At 38.2% G+C, this 21807-nt stretch overlaps 3 protein-coding genes across 12 annotated transcripts; 1 reads left to right on the forward strand and 2 right to left on the reverse strand.

The window, feature by feature from the left end:
* The first annotated feature begins 1365 nt into the window (after nucleotides 1-1365).
* On the forward strand, nucleotides 1366-5057 carry LOC113707970 (acyl carrier protein 3, mitochondrial). Of its 9 annotated transcripts, none has more exons than XM_072064896.1 (4): nucleotides 1366-1555; nucleotides 2399-3447; nucleotides 3550-3783; nucleotides 4709-5057. In XM_072064896.1, the coding sequence occupies exons 3-4, from the start codon at nucleotides 3559-3561 to the stop codon at nucleotides 4898-4900; spliced, it is 417 nt and encodes a 138-aa protein (XP_071920997.1). In that variant the 5' UTR covers nucleotides 1366-1555; nucleotides 2399-3447; nucleotides 3550-3558; the 3' UTR covers nucleotides 4901-5057. The 9 variants fall into 9 exon arrangements, with proteins under 9 accessions (XP_071920997.1, XP_027086185.2, XP_027086186.2 ...); XM_027230384.2 differs by having other exon boundaries at nucleotides 3347-3447; XM_027230385.2 differs by having other exon boundaries at nucleotides 3353-3447.
* Nucleotides 5058-5160: 103 nt separating this feature from the next.
* Nucleotides 5161-7670, reverse strand: LOC140014303 (uncharacterized). The gene is made up of 2 exons (XM_072064895.1): nucleotides 7306-7670; nucleotides 5161-5730 (listed from the first exon to the last, which is right to left on the reverse strand). The coding sequence occupies exons 1-2, from the start codon at nucleotides 7601-7603 to the stop codon at nucleotides 5375-5377; spliced, it is 654 nt and encodes a 217-aa protein (XP_071920996.1). The 5' UTR covers nucleotides 7604-7670; the 3' UTR covers nucleotides 5161-5374.
* Nucleotides 7671-17348: 9678 nt separating this feature from the next.
* LOC113707767 (nudix hydrolase 2-like) lies at nucleotides 17349-21807 on the reverse strand. Of its 2 annotated transcripts, none has more exons than XM_027230077.2 (9): nucleotides 21352-21806; nucleotides 20978-21237; nucleotides 20230-20295; nucleotides 19963-20100; nucleotides 18913-18990; nucleotides 18692-18742; nucleotides 18549-18583; nucleotides 18070-18178; nucleotides 17349-17768 (listed from the first exon to the last, which is right to left on the reverse strand). In XM_027230077.2, the coding sequence occupies exons 1-9, from the start codon at nucleotides 21557-21559 to the stop codon at nucleotides 17577-17579; spliced, it is 1137 nt and encodes a 378-aa protein (XP_027085878.1). In that variant the 5' UTR covers nucleotides 21560-21806; the 3' UTR covers nucleotides 17349-17576. The 2 variants fall into 2 exon arrangements, with proteins under 2 accessions (XP_027085878.1, XP_027085879.1); XM_027230078.2 differs by having other exon boundaries at nucleotides 17546-17768; nucleotides 18070-18174; nucleotides 21352-21807.

Raw genomic sequence — 21807 nt, forward strand, 5'->3', positions numbered from 1 at the left:
TAATGGGTGCTCCATAAGCACTGAAATTTTGACAAGACTCAAGTTTTTTTTTTTTTTTTGTTAAAACTCTTTCAAAAAAAAGTTTTTTTTTTTGGTTAAAAAATGAATTAATGCTAGGGTGTTTTAGGTGAAACAAAAATACCACACTGTATTCAGCACATCATATGTTTCATGCTGTACCAACAGCAGAATAGCACTTTGTAAGGAGGCTTATTGGAAAATGGAAGCAGGATGATTACATTCTTGGAGCAATCAAGCCTTAGTTGCATCCTAGAACCTAAATGCAAGCAATCAAGCCTCTTCGATATTAATTATTACCGCTACTCATTCAGATTCAGTTGCATTATTACCGATTTACATACAGGCTTCTGCTAGGATTCTTGAGTAGGCTCCGTCCTAACGAAGCATGTCATTATTACTCTTTTTTAAGTAATTGTACCAGTAACATATAATAGTAATAATTTGAGCGACAGCAAGCAGCAGCTGTGACTTTGCTTATCAAAAAAGTCAAGTTTGCATTGATAAGCATAACAGTAGTGTAGTGTATTACTAATAAGCAGCCTCAGAGAAGAGAAAAAAAAAAAAAAAAGTGGGAAGGAAGAGGGGGCCGGGGGGTAGGGAATGAACGAGAATGTGGTGCTGATTGCTGGCTGGGAGGAGAGGGTGGTAGTCATTTCTTGGCTCCCAGATGATGCTTTCAAGTTCAAGTGTTGGGTTTTAAGTCTATTTCAAGAAAATAGTGGAAATGGTAGCGGAGAGGAAGAGAATTTGGTGAAGTCATTTTCTTGGGACCTCAATGAATACGATGCCCAATTTTGCACAGGGTCCCGGTACAAAAGCGCACAAGTTTCTCCCGCATAATTCAATAATAATGTACGCTCTCTACTACTACATATATATATATTTATATGTATATTCTATATCCCGAAAAGGGGCAAAAAAAAAAAAAAAAAAAAGGTAGTTCCATAGCTCCATTGGATCTCTGGTTCCATTGATTTGGCCTTTTATCGATGTTAGTTAACTCAATTACTAAAATCTTGTTAATTTTTTTTTTTTAAAAAAAGAGACATGTATTTAAAAAATTCTAATATAAGAAGAGTTACATTAATAACAGGCGATGGACGACCTCTAAACTATCAAATTTCTTAGGGATGAATTAAAATTTGGAGTGCTTGTCTTTTTTATTGTTTGTTTTGCTTTTTCTTTTTTCTTTTGATGGGGGAGACAATTGGGGTGAATAAGGAAGCCTTGGATTTCCTTTTTTTTTTTTTTTTGTTAATTGGATTTCCTAATTGATTGGGAACATTTGGTGTGTGTATATATATATATATTCCTCAATATTCAAAGAAAACACATCTAGTTATTTTTGAAGTGGAGGGAAAAAATGGAAAAGACTGTTGTAGTAAAACTTGTTAACGCGTAAATGGGCCCGAGGCCATTCATTCGGCGAACGTGCAAAATCTTGGCTTCGCGGCATAATACACTGCGCTGATTTCTCAGAGACAAAACAGCTAACATCTACTAGGCTACATACATCCTCAACAGCACACTACAGGTGGATGTTCCTATATACATATTTTTTTTTTCCAGATGGTGTCTGTTGCCTTTCCACCATTTTTGATTTCCAGTCTTGCTATTTACGCTTTGCACTGGCACTTCCCTTCTCCTCTTTTTGCTTTTGCCCTCTGAAATTGGCTTCGGAATTGCTGCTCCTTCGTTTTCCTTATCTATTTGATTACTCTCTATGAACAATTGCAAACAATTTGCATTCACTTGTTTGGAAAGGCTTGAAATATTCTACCACCAGTCTATCAGTATAGTAGGAGTCTAATGTGGACATCATGATGGTTTTCAAGATTTGAGTTTTCATTTCCCTCTACTTGTTCACTTTTCCGTCTTCCTAAATAGGACCCCAGTTGAGACCTTATACTCTTGATGATGTTCGAGGAAATTCCTTATCCAAATTGTTTTAGGATGTGCACGTTGTCTCTGTTTCTTGGTTGTGCTTGTTGGATATCTGTCTATTGGAAATGTTATGGCGCAAAGTTCTTGATTTTTTTTATCGTAGCCTTGATGTTTTGAAAGCTATTCGCCTCGGTTGATTTTTGTTCACGTGTTTCCTGTGTCACTCAGTAAGAGCAGATTAACATGCGATGATGCTGCGATATTTAATTGTAATTGCAGGCTACTGAACTCCAAAAAGGGTTCTTTTCTGGCATTTGGCTGGGAAAATTATTTGTCTTCTTTCAGTTAGTTGCTTGATATTAGCAAACTACTAGTACGAGTAGTTTAGTCTTCAATCATTTTGTGAAAGGGGCAACAGTAGTTTGCATCTTTTTTCTTTTATAAGAAAACCTTGCATCTCATTATACGTTACCTACTCCCTCAACAAAATTAGGTTGTGGGATCTGTGCTGGGCTAACTGAAGAATAGAAAGAAGTGGTCTAGCAGGATGATGGAGTGCCCTTTGCCTGGTCAAGGGAATGAACAAAAGTATGAAGTCAAATCCTGCACTTTGTGTTCAAAGGAAACTGATAAGGGAAGAGTTGATATAGTATTCTTCGAAGAATATAGATTTGTCATCTCAGAACCATGGGAGAGATACTTTCAGTAATCGCATAATTTTTAAATACTAATATCATGCTGCCATTCATAAGATCTTGTGATGGTAAAGTCACAGCACAACCCATCAATTACACCATTTTCCTCTTTGACCCAAGGACATGGCAATTGTTTTTGGAGGTCATTTGTACAAGTACTTGTACTATGAAAAAGCATCTAAGTCGGCTGTCCAAGTGGAAAACTGCTAAAGAAATGGCTGCTGTTGTACGGTCCCTGCTTACCCTATAACAGCTGAAGCAAATCTTCGTGACTCATGAAAAAATGTTGGATGCTTAGTGGTTTACTTCCTTTGCCTTTTCATGCATGGTCTGAGATTGAGAAATTTGGTGATTTAATATTATTGATATCTACTGCATCCTAAACGGTCTGCTTTGACATCTATGATGATTGGTTGAAAAGTATCTCAACCTACGATCGGTTCTCTCATCTGATTCTGACTTGGTGTGAAGAATGAGGAGCATGTCGGGGAAAAAACAAAAAACCAATTGTGTGTGGGAGGAGTGGGGGGATAATAGTCTTGTCATCACTTTGAGATTGCAGCATCCCTTAACTAACAGTTGAAGTGTGTTAAGTGACAGAAAATAAACATTAAGGGTAACTGACATTACTGGTATATTTTATGGGTATATGTGATGAATCCATAAGATTAGTTTTTGTGTGAACTACTTGTGTTACTTATCGTGTTAATGGTAATCCTTTTTGTTATCTTTTTCTTCGGAGAAAGAATCAGTTTTGTTTTAGGGCAAACTTAATGTGGGAGAAACACCATCAGACAAAAAAGGGTGCTCTACTTCTACTATAGTAAAGATTATCGTGGAGTCCATGGTAATTACTGCTATGCTACTTACTACTATAGTAAGATTTAGGAGTCCATGTGTGTTTGAACTTTGTTAATTGGCTTGATCTGAAGACTATCTGCGTCTGAAGTTTCAGTGAATGCCAGGTTGCTCAAATATGCAGAGTCTGAGAGCTTCCATTTTGAGTTATGTGAGGATCAGGGTTTCTATCAGGGAGCAGTTTTTCGCTCGAGATGTGAATGCACTAAGCAGACTCAGCATGCAACTGCATGCATGCAGCACCTCTTCCAGTTCCAGCAATGACCAAATAATGGAACGAGTGGTTTCACTGGTTAAGAAGTTTTCCAGTGTTGATGCTACAAAGGTGATTAACTCAATGCTTTCCTAGTTTATTTGCCTAATTTTTATACAAGAGATTATGTGGTAATTAAAGTAATGGTTGTTTCTAATGCTGATATAGTTATTTCCTAACATTAGCATTTTAAGATCTCACAAATGAAATTCCGGTCCCTTGTTTGTCATGGTTTGACTTTTATGCAGTCGAGTTTTAGAGCGAAGCCATGCATGGCATGCACACTGAACAGATTTTGGCCAAGTAATTGAGCTATAGTATTCAAGCATAATGACTGATCTGGCTAAAAAAGGTTCTCATACTTTTTTAGATCCTTGTAGGGCATGCAAAATGGAAGAGAAGGGATGATGGTGCGGGTCAATTTATAAGACGTTAGGGTCTGACTAGTCACCACTTCTAAAGCGGATGGCTAGGAAAAAGAACCATCCCCGTTACGAATTGCCTGGAATACTGGAGTTCCTTACCAATTGAATCAGTATTGGAATTTAATTTTGACAGTTTGCAATGACGGAATTGTCTAACTAGATAAGATTTCACTGCCTGCTGAGACATCTGTCTCTAAGATGAAATGCTACCGATCTGCTCTTAGCTCTATTTGTTGTTTGGTTTTTCAAATCCATTAGCTGTATATGATTATTTAGGCAAAATCTCACTTGTTTGGGCCATAGGTGTCAAGTTTAGATCAAAATTAATTAAGCTTTGGGATTTCTGGAAGAGACACTCTTAGTGTTAGATTCGGTATGCAGTTGTGCACATAGTGAAAGCCACCTGCAGGGGGTTAAATTATTTGGAAAAACCTACAGTGTAACTTCTTTTTTTCCTTGCCTTCTGTCAGTAATCTTAAGCATTCCAATTTCAAATACAGCACCGCTGTTGAATTAGTGAAATGGTTAGTTGCAAGGATTTTAAACTGATGTGTTCTTCCATTAATTGTTAGGTTACTGAAACTGCTGACTTCCAGAAGGACTTGAGCCTTGACAGTCTTGACAGAGTAGAACTTGTCATGGCTTTTGAGCAAGAATTTTCTGTCGAGATACCAGATGAAGAAGCAGGCAAACTTAAATGTTGTGCAGACGTAGCTAAATATATAACATCAGGAGCAGGTCATCAAAACGCAGAAGGCTCCTGATTTTGTGGGATGTAGCAATGCTTTTTCATTCTTGGCATAGACATATTAGTGATGGAGCCTTTTAAACGCTGTTTATTTGGAATTCAAATGGATTATTTTCAATTTCTGCCGTCCACCCTTCCAATTATATATAAAGAGAACCCCTAGCTTTCGTTTATGTTGCGTCTTTTCTGATTTGTATGTGGAATATCACAGCATACTTTTTATTCGAGTTCAATTTGGACAGATTTAATTGTTTGAGTAATAAAGGGTGATAGGTATAGTCGCCAAGCAGAGGTCTCCGTGGCACTTAACTGTACAATATTCTGATTTACACCTCTCTCTCTCTCTCTCACACACACACACTCACAGTTGTAAAGCCTGTGCCTGATGTGGCGCCTGCGAACAACTTCTTTACATGGTTACAAGGGAAAATATTGAAAACCGCAACTTTGTTGTGACTGAGGAAGCGCCATCAAGATAAGCTGAGGTCTATTAGTTTCCTTTCTCCTGGTAGTAGACATGTATCATGTCTTTGCTGTTCCTTGAAACATTTCTGCATGACTTTGAATGTTTAGTTGTCAAATGTATTGTTTTCACTGTGTAAGCACGGGAACCATCCTCAATGGACAGCAGCCTTATAGCCCTGTGTTTTCCTGTGAAAGCCGGACGGCAGTCGGAGTTCTTTGATAGATGGAGGACTCTAACGAGACATACTTTTTCTAGATTCGGAATTGCATGGAGATGGGAAGGGAGATCGATGAGGAAGTCTCCATATTCATCTGTGGTACCTCGTGCGCAAGATTTTCTTGACTTCCAGCTAGTACCGCAGAAAACTGCCACGGACGCACCTGCAGCACGGCAAAGACTATGTGAATCCATTCAGATCTATCCAAAACAGAAGACTGGCATCTTAGCTTCACGCTGAGAAGGCTACAGTCCAGAAATTAAAGCTTTGAAGATGAATCCTCTAATCTTGTTAGGGCTCCATGCATGAAGATCAAGTAGCGTTACTGTCTCTGTCAGTCAGGACCCTTTACAGCCCTAACCCTATCTAGTGGTGATCTCGAAGAAGAAGACTAGCATTGGATTGATGAAGGAGCACCTAAAGAAGTTAACTAGTAGTAAGCTTGGGCTGAGTTTCCATGAGATCGACGGAGAGGCAGAGCACACTATATATTCAACCGTCAAACGAGAAATCTGCTGAAATCCAACAACAATTGCTCCTAAATTTCCTTCAGCATATAGACAAAAGTGATCCACAAAGATTGGGGCTTCATGAGAGATCATGTATTTTACCATTTCTGAAAATATGAATCTAGTTAATACGTCATTTCTAAAGAGAAAAAAAAAGCGTTTCAACCAGGGTTTGTCAGTTTTGGGTACATAGCAACACGACATTACTTGTTTGAGGGGTTTCGAACAACTTAGTTTGAGTTATTGACCCCCCCCCCCTTTTTTTTTTTTTCTTTTTCTTCTGTTGTTGCTGTTGTTGTTTGTGGTTGGGAGAGGAGGCCAGTAGTTGAGTTATTGAATCTTGACAACGGGGATCTAAACACTTGATCCATAAGCATAATCATGTTCTACTTTGATGCCATATGCATATATGACACTCAGATTCTCACACGTATTATGGATCCCCTAAAGAAAGAAAAATGTATATTAAGGAGGATTCACTTGTTTTCTTTTCTGATCTGCTCCAAAACAGATACTAGTAGTAAATATTGAGTTTATTGACCGAGATTAAATATAACAAATATTAAAGGGGATTAGTAACTTGAGAAGCTTATTGCTACTGCAAAATAGGACTCACAAGGACGACACAAATGGTGCTATTAATTACATGCATCCATTAACCATTACTAGTATTAATTAAGGCAAGTTATTGATTGTTCACCGTATTTATAAACGCAAGTAGTAGTATTAAATTTGCCAATCCTAACGAGCCAACGCTTAACCGACGCTTGAGTTGCTTGGCAATTAATAGATAGATGTCTGAAAAATAAAATAAACATTCAAAAGAAAAAGAAAAAGAAAGAAAATCGTTGCTCATGCGAACTTGAAACAACAATATGCGAATGTACGACGAATCAAGGCCGGGCAGGCAAAGGCGTCGTCTTGGCCGGCGGACAATATGAATGTGAAGCTATGCAACAAAACCAGTCTGCTGCTGTCAGCATGCATATCAATGCTGGTTAATGTATTATTATTTTACAGAAAACCATATCTACGTTTCAATAGTGTAATTATTCCACTAATTTTATCTGATCATGTTAAAGGGGAAAAAGATGCATGTACACATGTATAGTGGTGCATGATTCAATTCGGTTGTATGATAATCCAGAAAGAACCCAGGATATTTCATTTTATAAAAACGTAAGTGCTTGTTTATGAAGATTCAAATAACTCATTTTTTGGTACAAAACCTGAGACGGGAGCTGGTGCGGGAAGTGGTTGGTCCAACTGGTTAGCCTGATGATGATGATCATGGATATCCGCACAGGCATGACAGAGGAGCTTGCCGCTGATGGTAACCGTGGACAGCTTCTCTTCTCCGTAACCAGCCATATGCACCAACTCCTCTCTGGTGGACAGCTCCGCGATGGGATTATCTATTGTCGTGTCCTCCGATCCGCCGGCCATCACCGGAATTTCAAGAAAGAGGAGGAAAGCCAAGAAAGCCATGATCATGATCGTGTCACTGCCGCGAAAATGGCTCGTCATCTTCTTTGTATTGCTCCTAAACTTTGTATCAACGCAAAGATGGACTGAAGAGACAATGAAAAGCTACCCTCCCATCCCCTCGATCTCCTCTTGGGCTTATTTATAGAGAGCCGTTGCATGGTTCACATGCCCTTTTCATTTGCTTATTTACTATTTTCACCCTAGTCAACTTTGTAACATCCCGAATATTAGGAGGTTGTTTGTGAAGAAAATATTAAAGTATATTTCTTCGGGTTTGATTTAAAACCTTATTTTGTTTTAAACGACTAGAAACCCTAATGTTTAATCAAAAACCCTAGTTTACTTGTGACTAAACGGTTTCTTAAATCTTTCATATTTTACTAGAGATTCTAATGTTAATTATTGAAATTGTAAATTCCTCACGTTTTCTTAAAAATTTCCTTTTATTTGAAAATTATTATTTATTAAGGCCCTACTACCCAATTGTTCAACAATAAGTGCAGATGAACCTGGAAATAGGGTTTTACACTTCGGTTTCAAGATTTGAGCAAAATTAGGGTTTTCGCGATTTTTCGCCGGATGAATTTTCGGTACTGACCAAGGATCAATTTGGTGATTAAAAGTGACTTTTGAGTGAGAATTAATATGTGATTAAGAACAATAATATAAGGTTAGTAAATAGGAAGTAAAAATCCTAGTACGTGTGTTTTTAAGAAAAACGGCGCGAACCGGCGGGTCCCGCGCACTACCGATTGAACGCACCACTTGACTACCACTTTCTTGCCATACAAGTTTATCACTAATGGAGAAAAATATCTTCCCCCTCTTAGCTCTCCTATTGGCCGAAATTTAAGGCAAAGAAAAAACAAGGAAAGAGAAAATTTGAGTGGTTGAAATTGAGCCAAGTGTTAGGCCAACTTGTGGTCACAATTAGTCCTAATCCTCTTGTCTTATTAACACCATATTAGCAGCCTTTCTTCCTCATTTCTGCACCTTCACAGCCGAGCAAGAGAGAGAGAAAAGGGAGAGCAAGAAACAACCATTTTCTTCTTGATTTACACCATCCAAGTGAGAAACAAAAATTCTAAACCGATTGATCGTAAGTTTGCAAGCTTGGGAAGCTAAGAGAACCAAAAATTTCAAGAAATAGTGGAGGATCACTCTTGCAAGCCTTCTTTTTGAGGTATAAAATCTGATCTATGGCTTTGATCCTTTTATTCTTGTTTAAGATGTTAAATAGTCCATGTTTTGGGTTTGATTACAAGTGATGCAAGTTGTTGTGGTGATTGTTGGATGAAATATGTAAGTTAGAGTTTGATTAATTTCTGCCTAAACTTGTTGTATAGTTAGTATATGTTGTATATAAGATTATACAAGGGGCTTGGTAGTGATTGGAACAAGGAATTGAAGAAAGTTCAATTGAAACCAAAAGATTTCAGATTTCTGGAAATTTTCATCCTATTCTGCCCGTTTTTGTTGCACCATGTTAGAGGCCGAATTTGGCTTGGTATAAAACATGAAAGTTGTAGAGAATGGTATTTTATAGTTACCTGCAAAATTTCAGCTCAATCGGAGCAACGCAGAACGTGAAAAGTCCAAAATACCCCTACTATTTTAAGAATTTCCCAGCAGTCTGTTTCTTCAGTTCAGTCCAGTTTAACACGATTTTTGACCAGGATCCATTCTGATTTAGCTCTGGGCCAAAACATAAAAGTTGTAGTGTTCTGAAGTAGCTTTAAAATGCCTCAAAGAAAACCTGATTCGGACTTGTGTACACTGAGTTAGGTCCGTTACAGCATAATGCGTTTAAACTGCCGGTGAATTGGTTTCTGGTTTAGTAATCTGAGATTTTGACTAAGTTACATTAGGAAATGGACTAAGTGACCTTCATGAATGTTGTAGCTCTGTGTCTTAGCTTCGAAACGGCATAGGTTTCGTTTTAATCCGATAAGCGTAGCCTCAGGTATGGTATTACCGCATTTGTACGTCAAATCTGTCTTGAACTACATTGCGTTTCTGCACTTGTACTTGATGCGATTCTTGTTGTTATGATATTGTGAGCCTATGGAACGGCTCTTGACATAAATTGCTGATATGTATGTTGTTGGGCTGTTGTTGAAGAAAAATAATGAAGCCTAAATGGCTGGAAAATTAGGTAAACACAAAGGGCATGCTGCCCAAATTTACGCTCGAGGACTATATAAATACACTTGCGACTTGGGTCGAATTGATATGAATAGTACTTGAACCATCTAGGGTACTTGAGTCTTCTTGTTTCGAGGTATGTAAGTAAGGACTTGGCCGAACTTGTACCCTTGAGAAATGAAATAATGATTGCTCGAAGTATGTTTTCCTTGTACTTCAACTCGCACGACAATTTCAAGTATAAATGTTACAAAGTTTTATCGTTTAAAAAGCGAGCAAGTGTTTCACGACTACTATCCGAGTGAATTTCAATCTCTTGATTTTTATTGAACGAAACGTCTAAGTTGTGAATCTTAGTCATGTTTCAAAGTTCTCAAACTGAGTTTTATCGCAGATTTGGACTCCGAACCGGAGTATAACCTGAAAGTGACCAGTAAAGGCACTATATCTTTTGGTGAGTGCTTTCAAATACCGAATTGAACTTGATACTTGAACTTGATACGTGACCAATCTGATTACATGTTATATACGTGAATTGTAAGGGCAAGAGTGTACTTTATCGCACTTGCCCTTACGTGATATACTTGTTTATTGTTGCAATTGACTTGATATACTTGATTATGATGCGCGCACTTCCTGGAATTCCAGAAACCCTGTGGCGAGTTACTCTAGTCGAGCCGGCAAGGGCTTGGTCGATTGGGTAACGAACCCTGGGTCTCTTGTATTGTCGAGTGGAGTGATATCTCCTCGACTAATCGGTATACTCGAGTATTACCACCCGTGTTTATTGAGGATTTTGGGCCCAGTAGGGGGTGTGAATGGTGGACGGAGAGTCGTGTAAGTGGTGTTCTACTGGATTAGTTACTCACTTGAAAGTTGACGGAGTGTCAACTACTACGTGATCAAGCTTCTGGTAATGCAAAGGGGAATTTGGCTCCTGAGAGCCATCCGTATCCTTATGCTTTGGAATACTTATTGTTTATTGGATTATTGTTTCTTTTGAAAAACTTCTACATTTGCTCATTTTAAGATTGCTACTTGACGTGTTACTGTTCACATTTATGAACACTTTATGAACTTTATGCTCGTTACTTTGCTATATCGAAAACTCGTACTTATAAATAATGGTCAATTTGCTATTTGGAACCTCACTGGGCTTTTAGCTCATTCCACTCCATTTGTTTTCCTTTCAGGGGTACGAGCGAGGTGCGAGATATGTAAAGTCTAGCATAGACTAGTTGTTTGATTTTTGACTTGTACTCGATAGAGATAGTGAGTGAGTCCTGGCGAGAGCTGGGCAGGCGGTCCGCCGAACCCTTTGGTACGCCTTAGGGGGAGGTGGGGTCGTCACAGATGGTATCAGAGCTCCTTTTGAGCTCGTGCCGGGAGAAGGTTCTCGGACTGTGGGAATTGACTTGTTAAGTGTGGAACGATTGTCTATTGTTGGAGACATTAGTTAGTTATGCCAGGTGGGAATCTCTAATATGGATGATTTGCTCTTGGGACCGGCCGGCTCGAGTTGTGAATTGTCTTATTGTGGATTCTTGTACTTGGGTATCATATAGTGAAGAGCGTTAGAATAAGGGTCTGTATCTTGATTGCACTTGAGGTGAGTTTTGATGGAAAGGTTAACGCGTGGATGATTCTAACATTTAACCTTGTTATTGGACTGATCAAAGGGGTTTGCAATACTTGAACTGTCTGAGACAGACTAAGATGAGCTCATTTGGGACTTGAACTTGTTTTGGTGAGTGTGCTCTTACGTACATGTAATGGACCTGATTTGATTTTTACACATGAGTAATATGACCTATATGAGGATTTGAATTCGGCGACTGTTTGAGAATGTCAATTGCTGGGTATAGGCTAGTCGAGTGAGTTCTTATTTGTACCCGTGCTTCTTGAACTTGAAGTAATTGAATCTACTTTTGAACTTATATGTTTGAACCCTGCTTTGACCTTGCTTTTGAACTTATTCGTATTTGTGTGGCTTTGCCTGTTGTGTTTCCAAGCACCGCCAGGGGTAAAATTTTCGACTTGAGGCTAAGCCATGTTTTAAATTTTTCGAATATCTGAGACTTTTGTTTCAACTTAGGGCTAGTTATGCGAATTGAGCCTTTTTTTTGCATGTTCTATTTGGTTATCTCTTAGCTCTTTACTAAATGATAAGGTCATATATAAGGGATTGGAGTGATTTCTAGTACCTGACTGACTTTAAAGGACTCTTAGTACCCGTTGGAATTTCGAGGGCGAAATTCTTTTAAGGAGGGGAGATTGTAACATCCCGAATATTAGGAGGTTGTTTGTGAAGAAAATATTAAAGTATATTTCTTCGGGTTTGATTTAAAACCTTATTTTGTTTTAAACGACTAGAAACCCTAATGTTTAATCAAAAACCCTAGTTTACTTGTGACTAAACGGTTTCTTAAATCTTTCATATTTTACTAGAGATTCTAATGTTAATTATTGAAATTGTAAATTCCTCACGTTTTCTTAAAAATTTCCTTTTATTTGAAAATTATTATTTATTAAGGCCCTACTACCCAATTGTTCAACAATAAGTGCAGATGAACCTGGAAATAGGGTTTTACACTTCGGTTTCAAGATTTGAGCAAAATTAGGGTTTTCGCGATTTTTCGCCGGATGAATTTTCGGTACTGACCAAGGATCAATTTGGTGATTAAAAGTGACTTTTGAGTGAGAATTAATATGTGATTAGGAACAATAATATAAGGTTAGTAAATAGGAAGTAAAAATCCTAGTACGTGTGTTTTTAAGAAAAACGGCGCGAACCGGCGGGTCCCGCGCACTACCGATTGAACGCACCACTTGACTACCACTTTCTTGCCATACAAGTTTATCACTAATGGAGAAAAATATCTTCCCCCTCTTAGCTCTCCTATTGGCCGAAATTTAAGGCAAAGAAAAAACAAGGAAAGAGAAAATTTGAGTGGTTGAAATTGAGCCAAGTGTTAGGCCAACTTGTGGTCACAATTAGTCCTAATCCTCTTGTCTTATTAACACCATATTAGCAGCCTTTCTTCCTCATTTCTGCACCTTCACAGCCGAGCAAGAGAGAGAGAAAAGGGAGAGCAAGAAACAACCATTTTCTTCTTGATTTACACCATCCAAGTGAGAAACAAAAATTCTAAACCGATTGATCGTAAGTTTGGAAGCTTGGGAAGCTAAGAGAACCAAAAATTTCAAGAAATAGTGGAGGATCACTCTTGCAAGCCTTCTTTTTGAGGTATAAAATCTGATCTATGGCTTTGATCCTTTTATTCTTGTTTAAGATGTTAAATAGTCCATGTTTTGGGTTTGATTACAAGTGATGCAAGTTGTTGTGGTGATTGTTGGATGAAATATGTAAGTTAGAGTTTGATTAATTTCTGCCTAAACTTGTTGTATAGTTAGTATATGTTGTATATAAGATTATACAAGGGGCTTGGTAGTGATTGGAACAAGGAATTGAAGAAAGTTCAATTGAAACCAAAAGATTTCAGATTTCTGGAAATTTTCATCCTATTCTGCCCGTTTTTGTTGCACCATGTTAGAGGCCGAATTTGGCTTGGCATAAAACATGAAAGTTGTAGAGAATGGTATTTTATAGTTACCTGCAAAATTTCAGCTCAATCGGAGCAACGCAGAACGTGAAAAGTCCAAAATACCCCTACTATTTTAAGAATTTCCCAGCAGTCTGTTTCTTCAGTTCAGTCCAGTTTAACACGATTTTTGACCAGGATCCATTCTGATTTAGCTCTGGGCCAAAACATAAAAGTTGTAGTGTTCTGAAGTAGCTTTAAAATGCCTCAAAGAAAACCTGATTCGGACTTGTGTACACTGAGTTAGGTCCGTTACAGCATAATGCGTTTAAACTGCCGGTGAATTGGTTTCTGGTTTAGTAATCTGAGATTTTGACTAAGTTACATTAGGAAATGGACTAAGTGACCTTCATGAATGTTGTAGCTCTGTGTCTTAGCTTCGAAACGGCATAGGTTTCATTTTAATCCGATAAGCGTAGCCTCAGGTATGGTATTACCGCATTTGTACGTCAAATCTGTCTTGAACTACATTGCGTTTCTGCACTTGTACTTGATGCGATTCTTGTTGTTATGATATTGTGAGCCTATGGAACGGCTCTTGACATAAATTGCTGATATGTATGTTGTTGGGCTGTTGTTGAAGAAAAATAATGAAGCCTAAATGGCTGGAAAATTAGGTAAACACAAAGGGCATGCTGCCCAAATTTACGCTCGAGGACTATATAAATACACTTGCGACTTGGGTCGAATTGATATGAATAGTACTTGAACCATCTAGGGTACTTGAGTCTTCTTGTTTCGAGGTATGTAAGTAAGGACTTGGCCGAACTTGTACCCTTGAGAAATGAAATAATGATTGCTCGAAGTATGTTTTCCTTGTACTTCAACTCGCAAGACAATTTCAAGTATAAATGTTACAAAGTTTTATCGTTTAAAAAGCGAGCAAGTGTTTCACGACTACTATCCGAGTGAATTTCAATCTCTTGATTTTTATTGAACGAAACGTCTAAGTTGTGAATCTTAGTCATGTTTCAAAGTTCTCAAACTGAGTTTTATCGCAGATTTGGACTCCGAACCGGAGTATAACCTGAAAGTGACCAGTAAAGGCACTATATCTTTTGGTGAGTGCTTTCAAATACCGAATTGAACTTGATACTTGAACTTGATACGTGACCAATCTGATTACATGTTATATACGTGAATTGTAAGGGCAAGAGTGTACTTTATCGCACTTGCCCTTACGTGATATACTTGTTTATTGTTGCAATTGACTTGATATACTTGATTATGATGCGCGCACTTCCTGGAATTCCAGAAACCCTGTGGCGAGTTACTCTAGTCGAGCCGGCAAGGGCTTGGTCGATTGGGTAACGAACCCTGGGTCTCTTGTATTGTCGAGTGGAGTGATATCTCCTCGACTAATCGGTATACTCGAGTATTACCACCCGTGTTTATTGAGGATTTTGGGCCCAGTAGGGGGTGTGAATGGTGGACGGAGAGTCGTGTAAGTGGTGTTCTACTGGATTAGTTACTCACTTGAAAGTTGACGGAGTGTCAACTACTACGTGATCAAGCTTCTGGTAATGCAAAGGGGAATTTGGCTCCTGAGAGCCATCCGTATCCTTATGCTTTGGAATACTTATTGTTTATTGGATTATTGTTTCTTTTGAAAAACTTCTACATTTGCTCATTTTAAGATTGCTACTTGACGTGTTACTGTTCACATTTATGAACACTTTATGAACTTTATGCTCGTTACTTTGCTATATCGAAAACTCGTACTTATAAATAATGGTCAATTTGCTATTTGGAACCTCACTGGGCTTTTAGCTCATTCCACTCCATTTGTTTTCCTTTCAGGGGTACGAGCGAGGTGCGAGATATGTAAAGTCTAGCATAGACTAGTTGTTTGATTTTTGACTTGTACTCGATAGAGATAGTGAGTGAGTCCTGGCGAGAGCTGGGCAGGCGGTCCGCCGAACCCTTTGGTACGCCTTAGGGGGAGGTGGGGTCGTCACAAACTTTCCTCTATTTTTCATTTCACAGTATAACTATAAGAGGGGCTTGGATCTTTTACATACACTACTATGTGCTTTAAAGAATTGTTATTGCTGAGTATCACTTTTTTGGGAGAAGAGTACTCAATAGTTAGTGTATTTATTACGTACACCTGCAGGCAAATTAAGTGTCCGTTACATGACATCTTCTAGAGCTAACATGTTCAACTAGCCAGTCTCTGTTAACTAGACCAAAAACTTTGAGTTGCTGCTATTTTAAGTAACATAATTACAGGGGGGAAAATCTGATAGATCGATCAAGAATTTGAGTAATTTTCTTGTGAAAATAATGAAAGAATAGATGGCGTATTTCACTGCTGGATCAATCTTTCATTATTATTTTGATAAGAATTTTAACAATTTGTTTGAAAGTTTGATTCCCACGTGACCACCAAGTAAATCACGCAACAAACATAACTCCACAAATCGAGTACATTTTTCTTATTATATGCATGCTGCTTTGGCATGGAGGGTAAAAGTTTCCATTTATTGCTAACTAGTGTAAATTAAAGTAGAAGAAAAGGAAACAAAAAACGTTTAGAATTAGCCGCTGATTTAGATTTGCTAAGAGGATTCAACGACTACTTAAATTTATAAAAGGGCAAGCTAATCTTAAATTAAATCGCGTTGAAGTGGTGGAAGGAAGGCGTTTTCTAAACTACTAGCAAGGAATTTAGATTGCTAATTAAATTAATTAGCAATGTGGATGGAAGGGTAGATTGGTCACATAGAAGGTGTAGCACACAAGGTGTGTGTGTGTGTGTGTGTGTGTCAAAGCTGGAGTTGTAGAGAAATGAAGAGGGTATGGTGGGAAATGAGGAAGAAGATGGGAGTTGGAAATGGAAGGTTAACTGTAAGGTTGGTAGCCTAATCTTGTCGACTTGGGTATCGTTTTATGGGCAAGAAAAGCCCACTTTTATTACGCACGAAGTCTAGAGGCTAAAAACGAAAAGGGCTTCCAATTCCAATGGCGTTGGCTGACAATCATCCGTGTCTCTGACGAGTGAATTCGTCAAGCCTGCCCCCAACGATCCCATATCACCCCCATCCACAATAAATATCTCCCTTTTCTACTCCTAATTTATTCTTTCAATTCTTACTTACTTTACTAATTACTTGTTCCGTGCACGTTCCCTTCCCAGGTTGATCAACTTACAGATGTGTATTGTAGAACAAGTAATAAATATGATTAAAAAGAAAGAAAAAAAAGAGTTCATCAACTTTTACTCACTACAAAAAAAAAAAAAAAAGAATCAAAATGCATGTCAAAAGTTTTAACTTTCTGGCCAATTAATTTCAGCGAAGAAAGAAAGTGCTTCCTTGCACAGCACATCGGATTTGGGTGGAGTTGGACCAACTAAGTCAGCATCTTATTCTAAAGACTGCTCAGAAAGATTAGGCTTGGTACGTTTGGAGATTTTCCACCAAGGAGTCAACCATCGAGCTTAATTTGAGCTCTTAAACGTAACATGAAGGACAGATATTTCGTGGTGCATCATGCTTAGATTTTAGGGCATCTACTGCTACCATATCATGGTATTGCTAATCTTATATTATAGGAAACTTCCAGTAAATATCGGACCAAAAAACCCTACTCTAAAAGACTTTGGGTTTGTACGATAGATACAAACTAAATAATGACCTACTTTTTTAAATTTTAAGAATTCTAAAAACATTCACTAGTTTATGCGATAAATGGGAACTAAATAATGACCTACCTTCCTAGTTTTAAGAATTTTAATGTTTGTATTTATGGCTTGCTCAGATATGTCATGATATTTAGTCACTTTTTTTTTCTTTTTTTTTGTAGATAAACTCTGTTGAAATTATGTTCTTATTATAACATCAAGCCATTATGGTGGTGGCCTTAATGAGCATGGAAGAATCAGGAGAGGAGTTACTTCATTTCTGTGTTGTTTCTCCCCTTTCTGGCTTAGCCCATACACCTTATGTAGGGATGAATTGAATTTTTTTTTTTTTTTTACTCCGCCAACTAAAGCAATATCACCAAAACGAAAAACAGGAAGGTACAAGAACATGTAACGTAAATCTGCGCACAGATGACGTTGAAGCCATGTACAACTGAAATATCTTAGGTAAGGAAGCCATTTTTCCGTCCCCCAATGGAACAAATTGTTCTAAAACAGGACCCGACCTTCCCCATGGAAAGCCGGACTAAGAAAGAAATAGAATCAATGAAAGCCATCGTGGCATCGTACGACGCCTAAAAATGAAAATTTTGAACCATGTACTTGGAATCATCATAACTCATTCATAATTAAGGCCGTGCTTGTTTAAGTATAGATGCGTCTTCTTCGCCGAGAGAGATGTCTCTGCAGGCACCGGGGTAAATCCAGCATATTGCCCATCCTTCTTTGCTAAACATACATCTGAAATGTCCTTGAAAAGCTGGTGCTTCTGCACAAATGGCTGAGCTGCGTATTCTTGAAACGGCATCCACTGTTGAGCAAAGTAATCCAGCACAACAATTAATTATCACTTTATCGGTGCTGAGATAACTCGGGAGAATATGACAAGTTCGAGTGTCTTTCACTCAGACACCTGCAAATTGACAATTGCCTACAAAGAACTGGGAAGTTCGAGGAACATAAATTGTCATTTCGTATTAACTATCAGGATATTCCCACAAGAACCTCACTCAACCAGATCCGCAATGTTGTCAGATTTCTTTGATTCTCCTTTAACATCCAAAACTAGCAAGGATGACTTCATTATTTCTCAAAAACTTCATCTAGCATACCTGGGCTGCCTCTATCTCTGTTTCCTGCAGTTGAATCTCAAAGGAAAGAGGCCGCAGCATGCACACAAAGAACAAGTCTGACTTGTCAAAGAATGACTTGTGGCTCTGTCTGAAAATTAAGTGGACACAAAATCCCAAGTTAAGTGGTTAGCTATGGTGTACGAGCATGGTTGCAGAGCTGAACACTGTATTCTATTTATTAAACATGGCACAGCAGCAACATGTCAAGTGCAAACCCAAAAATATGTGTAATTTGGCCCAAGCATGCAAACTATATTTCATTAAAATATCACTAGTGCTTCCATCAGTTTATAGTGGCTTTAATATAAGCCTTCATCTTATCCAAAACAAAATTAACAATGTACCTGAGACAAGTTCAGTAGTCATGGCAAAAGAGATAAGATTCAAGCTAGAGTAGATGTAACGAACAGATTCACAATGCATAAATGGAGATAAAAGGACTGTGCAAACACATATACCTAAACGCCAGTATCTCCACAAACTTTGCATCGACCTACAGCCGGAGAAAAAAATAGTACAAAAAGAATATCAATATCAAATCAAATGTACAATGAAAACGTTGGCATTACTTAATCAAATAAAGTCAGAAACAATCACTTACACCTGTCTCTTCTTTAACTTCTCTAACTGCCGCAGCACTTATATCTTCCCCCTGAGTAAATAAGAAGATTTAATGAGCGTGGAAAATGCCAAAAGCAAACCTTTCATTGTTGGTATTAAATTTTTGATGAGTTCAATTTTCATGATCATGATCATTGTTAGTATTATCAATATCTCTCTACGTTGCACAATTACAATATCAAACTTACCAGCTCCACATACCTCATCTACAACTCCTGTAGGGAATTTCCAGATGCCTGTTCCACGAAATCTTCCACTCTTCTCTTGGACAACCAACACCTAAACAAGAATTTGCAAACTGAATATTGCAATCAAATATGCACAAGGTCCGGAAAACTAAATTCCAAAGTTATCCTACAAAACATGCTGATTATTTCACTTAGAGAAGTCACCAACATTATCAGTAAATGATATGCAAGGCACTCTCCCAATTCTCAGCCCTAAACCCCTCAAAAATCAATATTTCTTCAAACCATCACAGAGACAACAAAGAAGAAAAAGGTTGACATAGAGTCCCCAAAGGAAAAAATGAAAATCAGAAAATGACATACAACTTTGGACAGTGACAAGCACGATCATTTTTACCAGAGTGATGCTAGATTCAATTTCCCATATTCCTGCAACACCAAAATCTCAAGACGATGCGCCTTTCATAGCTTAGTTCTTGGAGATTAGCAGTGAGTAACAGAAGCAACCAAGGCAAAAATGCCATCTCTGAGCATTTATTCAGAACTTTATAACATTCTCTATTTTGGAGGAAAGATGCATGTTGCAGAAAAATATTTTAAGATCCATGATTACAGCTTAATTTGGGTTAGTTTCTAGCGTTATTTTCTGCGGTATGAGGGCTGAGGGCTCATGAAGCAAAAGCTTCTAAACACAATTCCAGAGCGGAAGCTGGAAGATCACTACAAGAAAATGCCCACCGAGTAAGCTAACAACTAATGAACTGAGTAGCATCTCTTTACCTGCAGAAGCACCTCTGCTCATACATGTGCTTATACAAGTAAACTATACCTGTACATGATTTGCATGTGTAGATACATTGGCATACATTATGCATTCGGCACAAAATGAAGTTTTATTGAAGTAGAGATAATACTTCAATGCTGATTATCCTAAATACCAGCTGTAAATTGTGAAATAAATAAAGAAACTATGGAATGCCTGGACAATACAGCTGTAATAGATGCACCTGTGCATGCAATAGAGAATAGATTAAGCGAACGTGAATAATGTATAAATATGTACCTCATTCTTCTCATTCATGACAAATGCACCGATGCCAACCCGGTGCGAGGCATTTGCTGGGATAGTATTTGTAGTACTAGGAAGCCAATGGACAAGCATCAAATACTTTGGTTCTGCATGGTGGAAATAAAATCCTGCCTGAAAAGCGATATGGGAATGACAAAATCTCTCCATCATTGAGAAATTTTGGATCTATAACACCATAATGAAGGCTCGCTTGTTCTACTAACCAGATATACAAAACATTGACAATGGCAACAAACTAACCTTGACTGCAGGTTCAACAAGATTAGCAAGCTCAATAGGCAATTTGATCCAAACACCCTTCTTACCCTGCAAAGATGATAACCTGTTAACAATAAATATACAGTACAATGAGAAGTTGTAGAAAAATTACAGAAGTTGCTTAAAAGCAGGGGAATAGCCCCTCGCATAGGTGAAAAGATGAAAAGATTATTTCCTTAGCACCAAAGGGAACACTAGTGGATGAGACCAAGTGGAACAATGGGAAGTTGGGTTACAAGTATTGATACCATCCTTGCAGAAGATGTACTTGAAGATTATGTGTCTAATCAGAAAAGGCCAGTAATCAAGTACATCAACGAATAAGATAAGCCTAAACCAACCCCCACGACCAAAGGAGAGTATCACCTATGTAATTGCCTTGTTCTCAATCAGAAAATGTGCTCTGACCCATTTTGAATCCAATCTTGAACCTTTTGCTACATCACAAATTGCCCAGGGAACTTACAAAGACGAAATTACCACGACCAAGAAAATGGTTCAAGAGAAACAAAAAGCAAACGATTGAAGCTTTGAGATTGTAGTGGCAAGACATATAAGCATGAAGGGTGGTTGGAAAGAAGAAAAAAAAAACAGCCAACATGGCATCTAGAAAATGATTCTTTAAATGCAAAAAAAAAAAAAAAAACAGATACCTGACGATTGTAAAGGTTCGTAGCTTCGAGAATAATAGTTCAAAAAAGGACAAAAAATACAATGGATGGGAGTTGACCTGCAATTTCCAGTGGGAAAGGGATGCATGGAGCAAAGAAGTAAAGAGAGAGGGGTCCAAGGGCTGATCGGTGAGTTGGACAATGACACCGTCATGGTCATCGTCTTTCCCAGCTAAAATCCTGTCCAGCTTGTCCGGCGGCAATGACGAGGAAACCTCCAAAGCTGACGTGGTATTCATTGATGATAACGATCTGATTCTGGTGGTGTTGTTCTTCAAGCAGTAGCTTCCTAACCTGGTGGTACCTTGGCTGAATTTCCCTGATATCATACAATGATTAACGGACTTCAAAACTTTGACCCGAAATTATCTCTGTTTTTTTTTTTTTTAACATATAACAAGGGAGTGAGATAGGAGTGCCGGGGTGAGATGACCTGGTGATGTACAAGAAGATAGACCAGTAATCCTTGTCCGAGTCCGACTCCGAGCGCTACTACTTGTGATTGGGTAACTTAAGAAGGCAAGTATTTGATGGTTAGAAAAGAAACCATAATATTTTGTTCTGGTGGGGTTGTTCTTGACGATGAAGCAGGAGGAGGAAGAGGACGATAGTTTTGGAATTAATAATCTCACCGCTATCATGTTGTTAATTATTATAGTCGTAAATTAGCTTTTGATTCGATAATATCTTATCATTACGCTATCTTATTTCTCGTAATTTTTTATGATGGGGAAACCGGACGGCCAATGTAAGAGCTAAGAAGTAAGAAGAAGAAGAGGAAGTACAGTTTTCGGAATTGTATGTCTGTTTGGTATTGGCAAAGACGACGGCGACGTGGAAGTCTGACCTTTTCCGCCACCCAATTCACGACTACTTCCCCACTGCTTGC

This window comes from Coffea arabica, chromosome 9c (assembly GCF_036785885.1).
Source record: "Coffea arabica cultivar ET-39 chromosome 9c, Coffea Arabica ET-39 HiFi, whole genome shotgun sequence".
In the NCBI taxonomy this organism is placed as follows: Eukaryota; Viridiplantae; Streptophyta; class Magnoliopsida; order Gentianales; family Rubiaceae; genus Coffea; species Coffea arabica.

Excerpts from the sequence above, each read along its gene's own strand:
- LOC113707970 (XM_072064896.1), top strand. The coding sequence starts at position 3,559 with ATGCCAGGTTGCTCAAATATGCAGAGTCTGAGAGCTTCCATTTTGAGT. Across the intron at positions 3,784-4,708 it reads CCAGTGTTGATGCTACAAAG|GTTACTGAAACTGCTGACTT; the intron begins GTGATTAACTCA and ends ATTAATTGTTAG.
- LOC140014303 (XM_072064895.1), bottom strand. The coding sequence starts at position 7,603 with ATGACGAGCCATTTTCGCGGCAGTGACACGATCATGATCATGGCTTTC. Across the intron at positions 5,731-7,305 it reads CGCACCAGCTCCCGTCTCAG|GTGCGTCCGTGGCAGTTTTC; the intron begins GTTTTGTACCAA and ends GCCGTGCTGCAG.
- LOC113707767 (XM_027230077.2), bottom strand. The coding sequence starts at position 21,559 with ATGATAGCGGTGAGATTATTAATTCCAAAACTATCGTCCTCTTCCTCC. Across the intron at positions 20,296-20,977 it reads TTTCCCACTGGAAATTGCAG|GGTAAGAAGGGTGTTTGGAT; the intron begins GTCAACTCCCAT and ends TCATCTTTGCAG. Across the intron at positions 18,743-18,912 it reads CTACAGGAGTTGTAGATGAG|GGGGAAGATATAAGTGCTGC; the intron begins GTATGTGGAGCT and ends TTATTTACTCAG.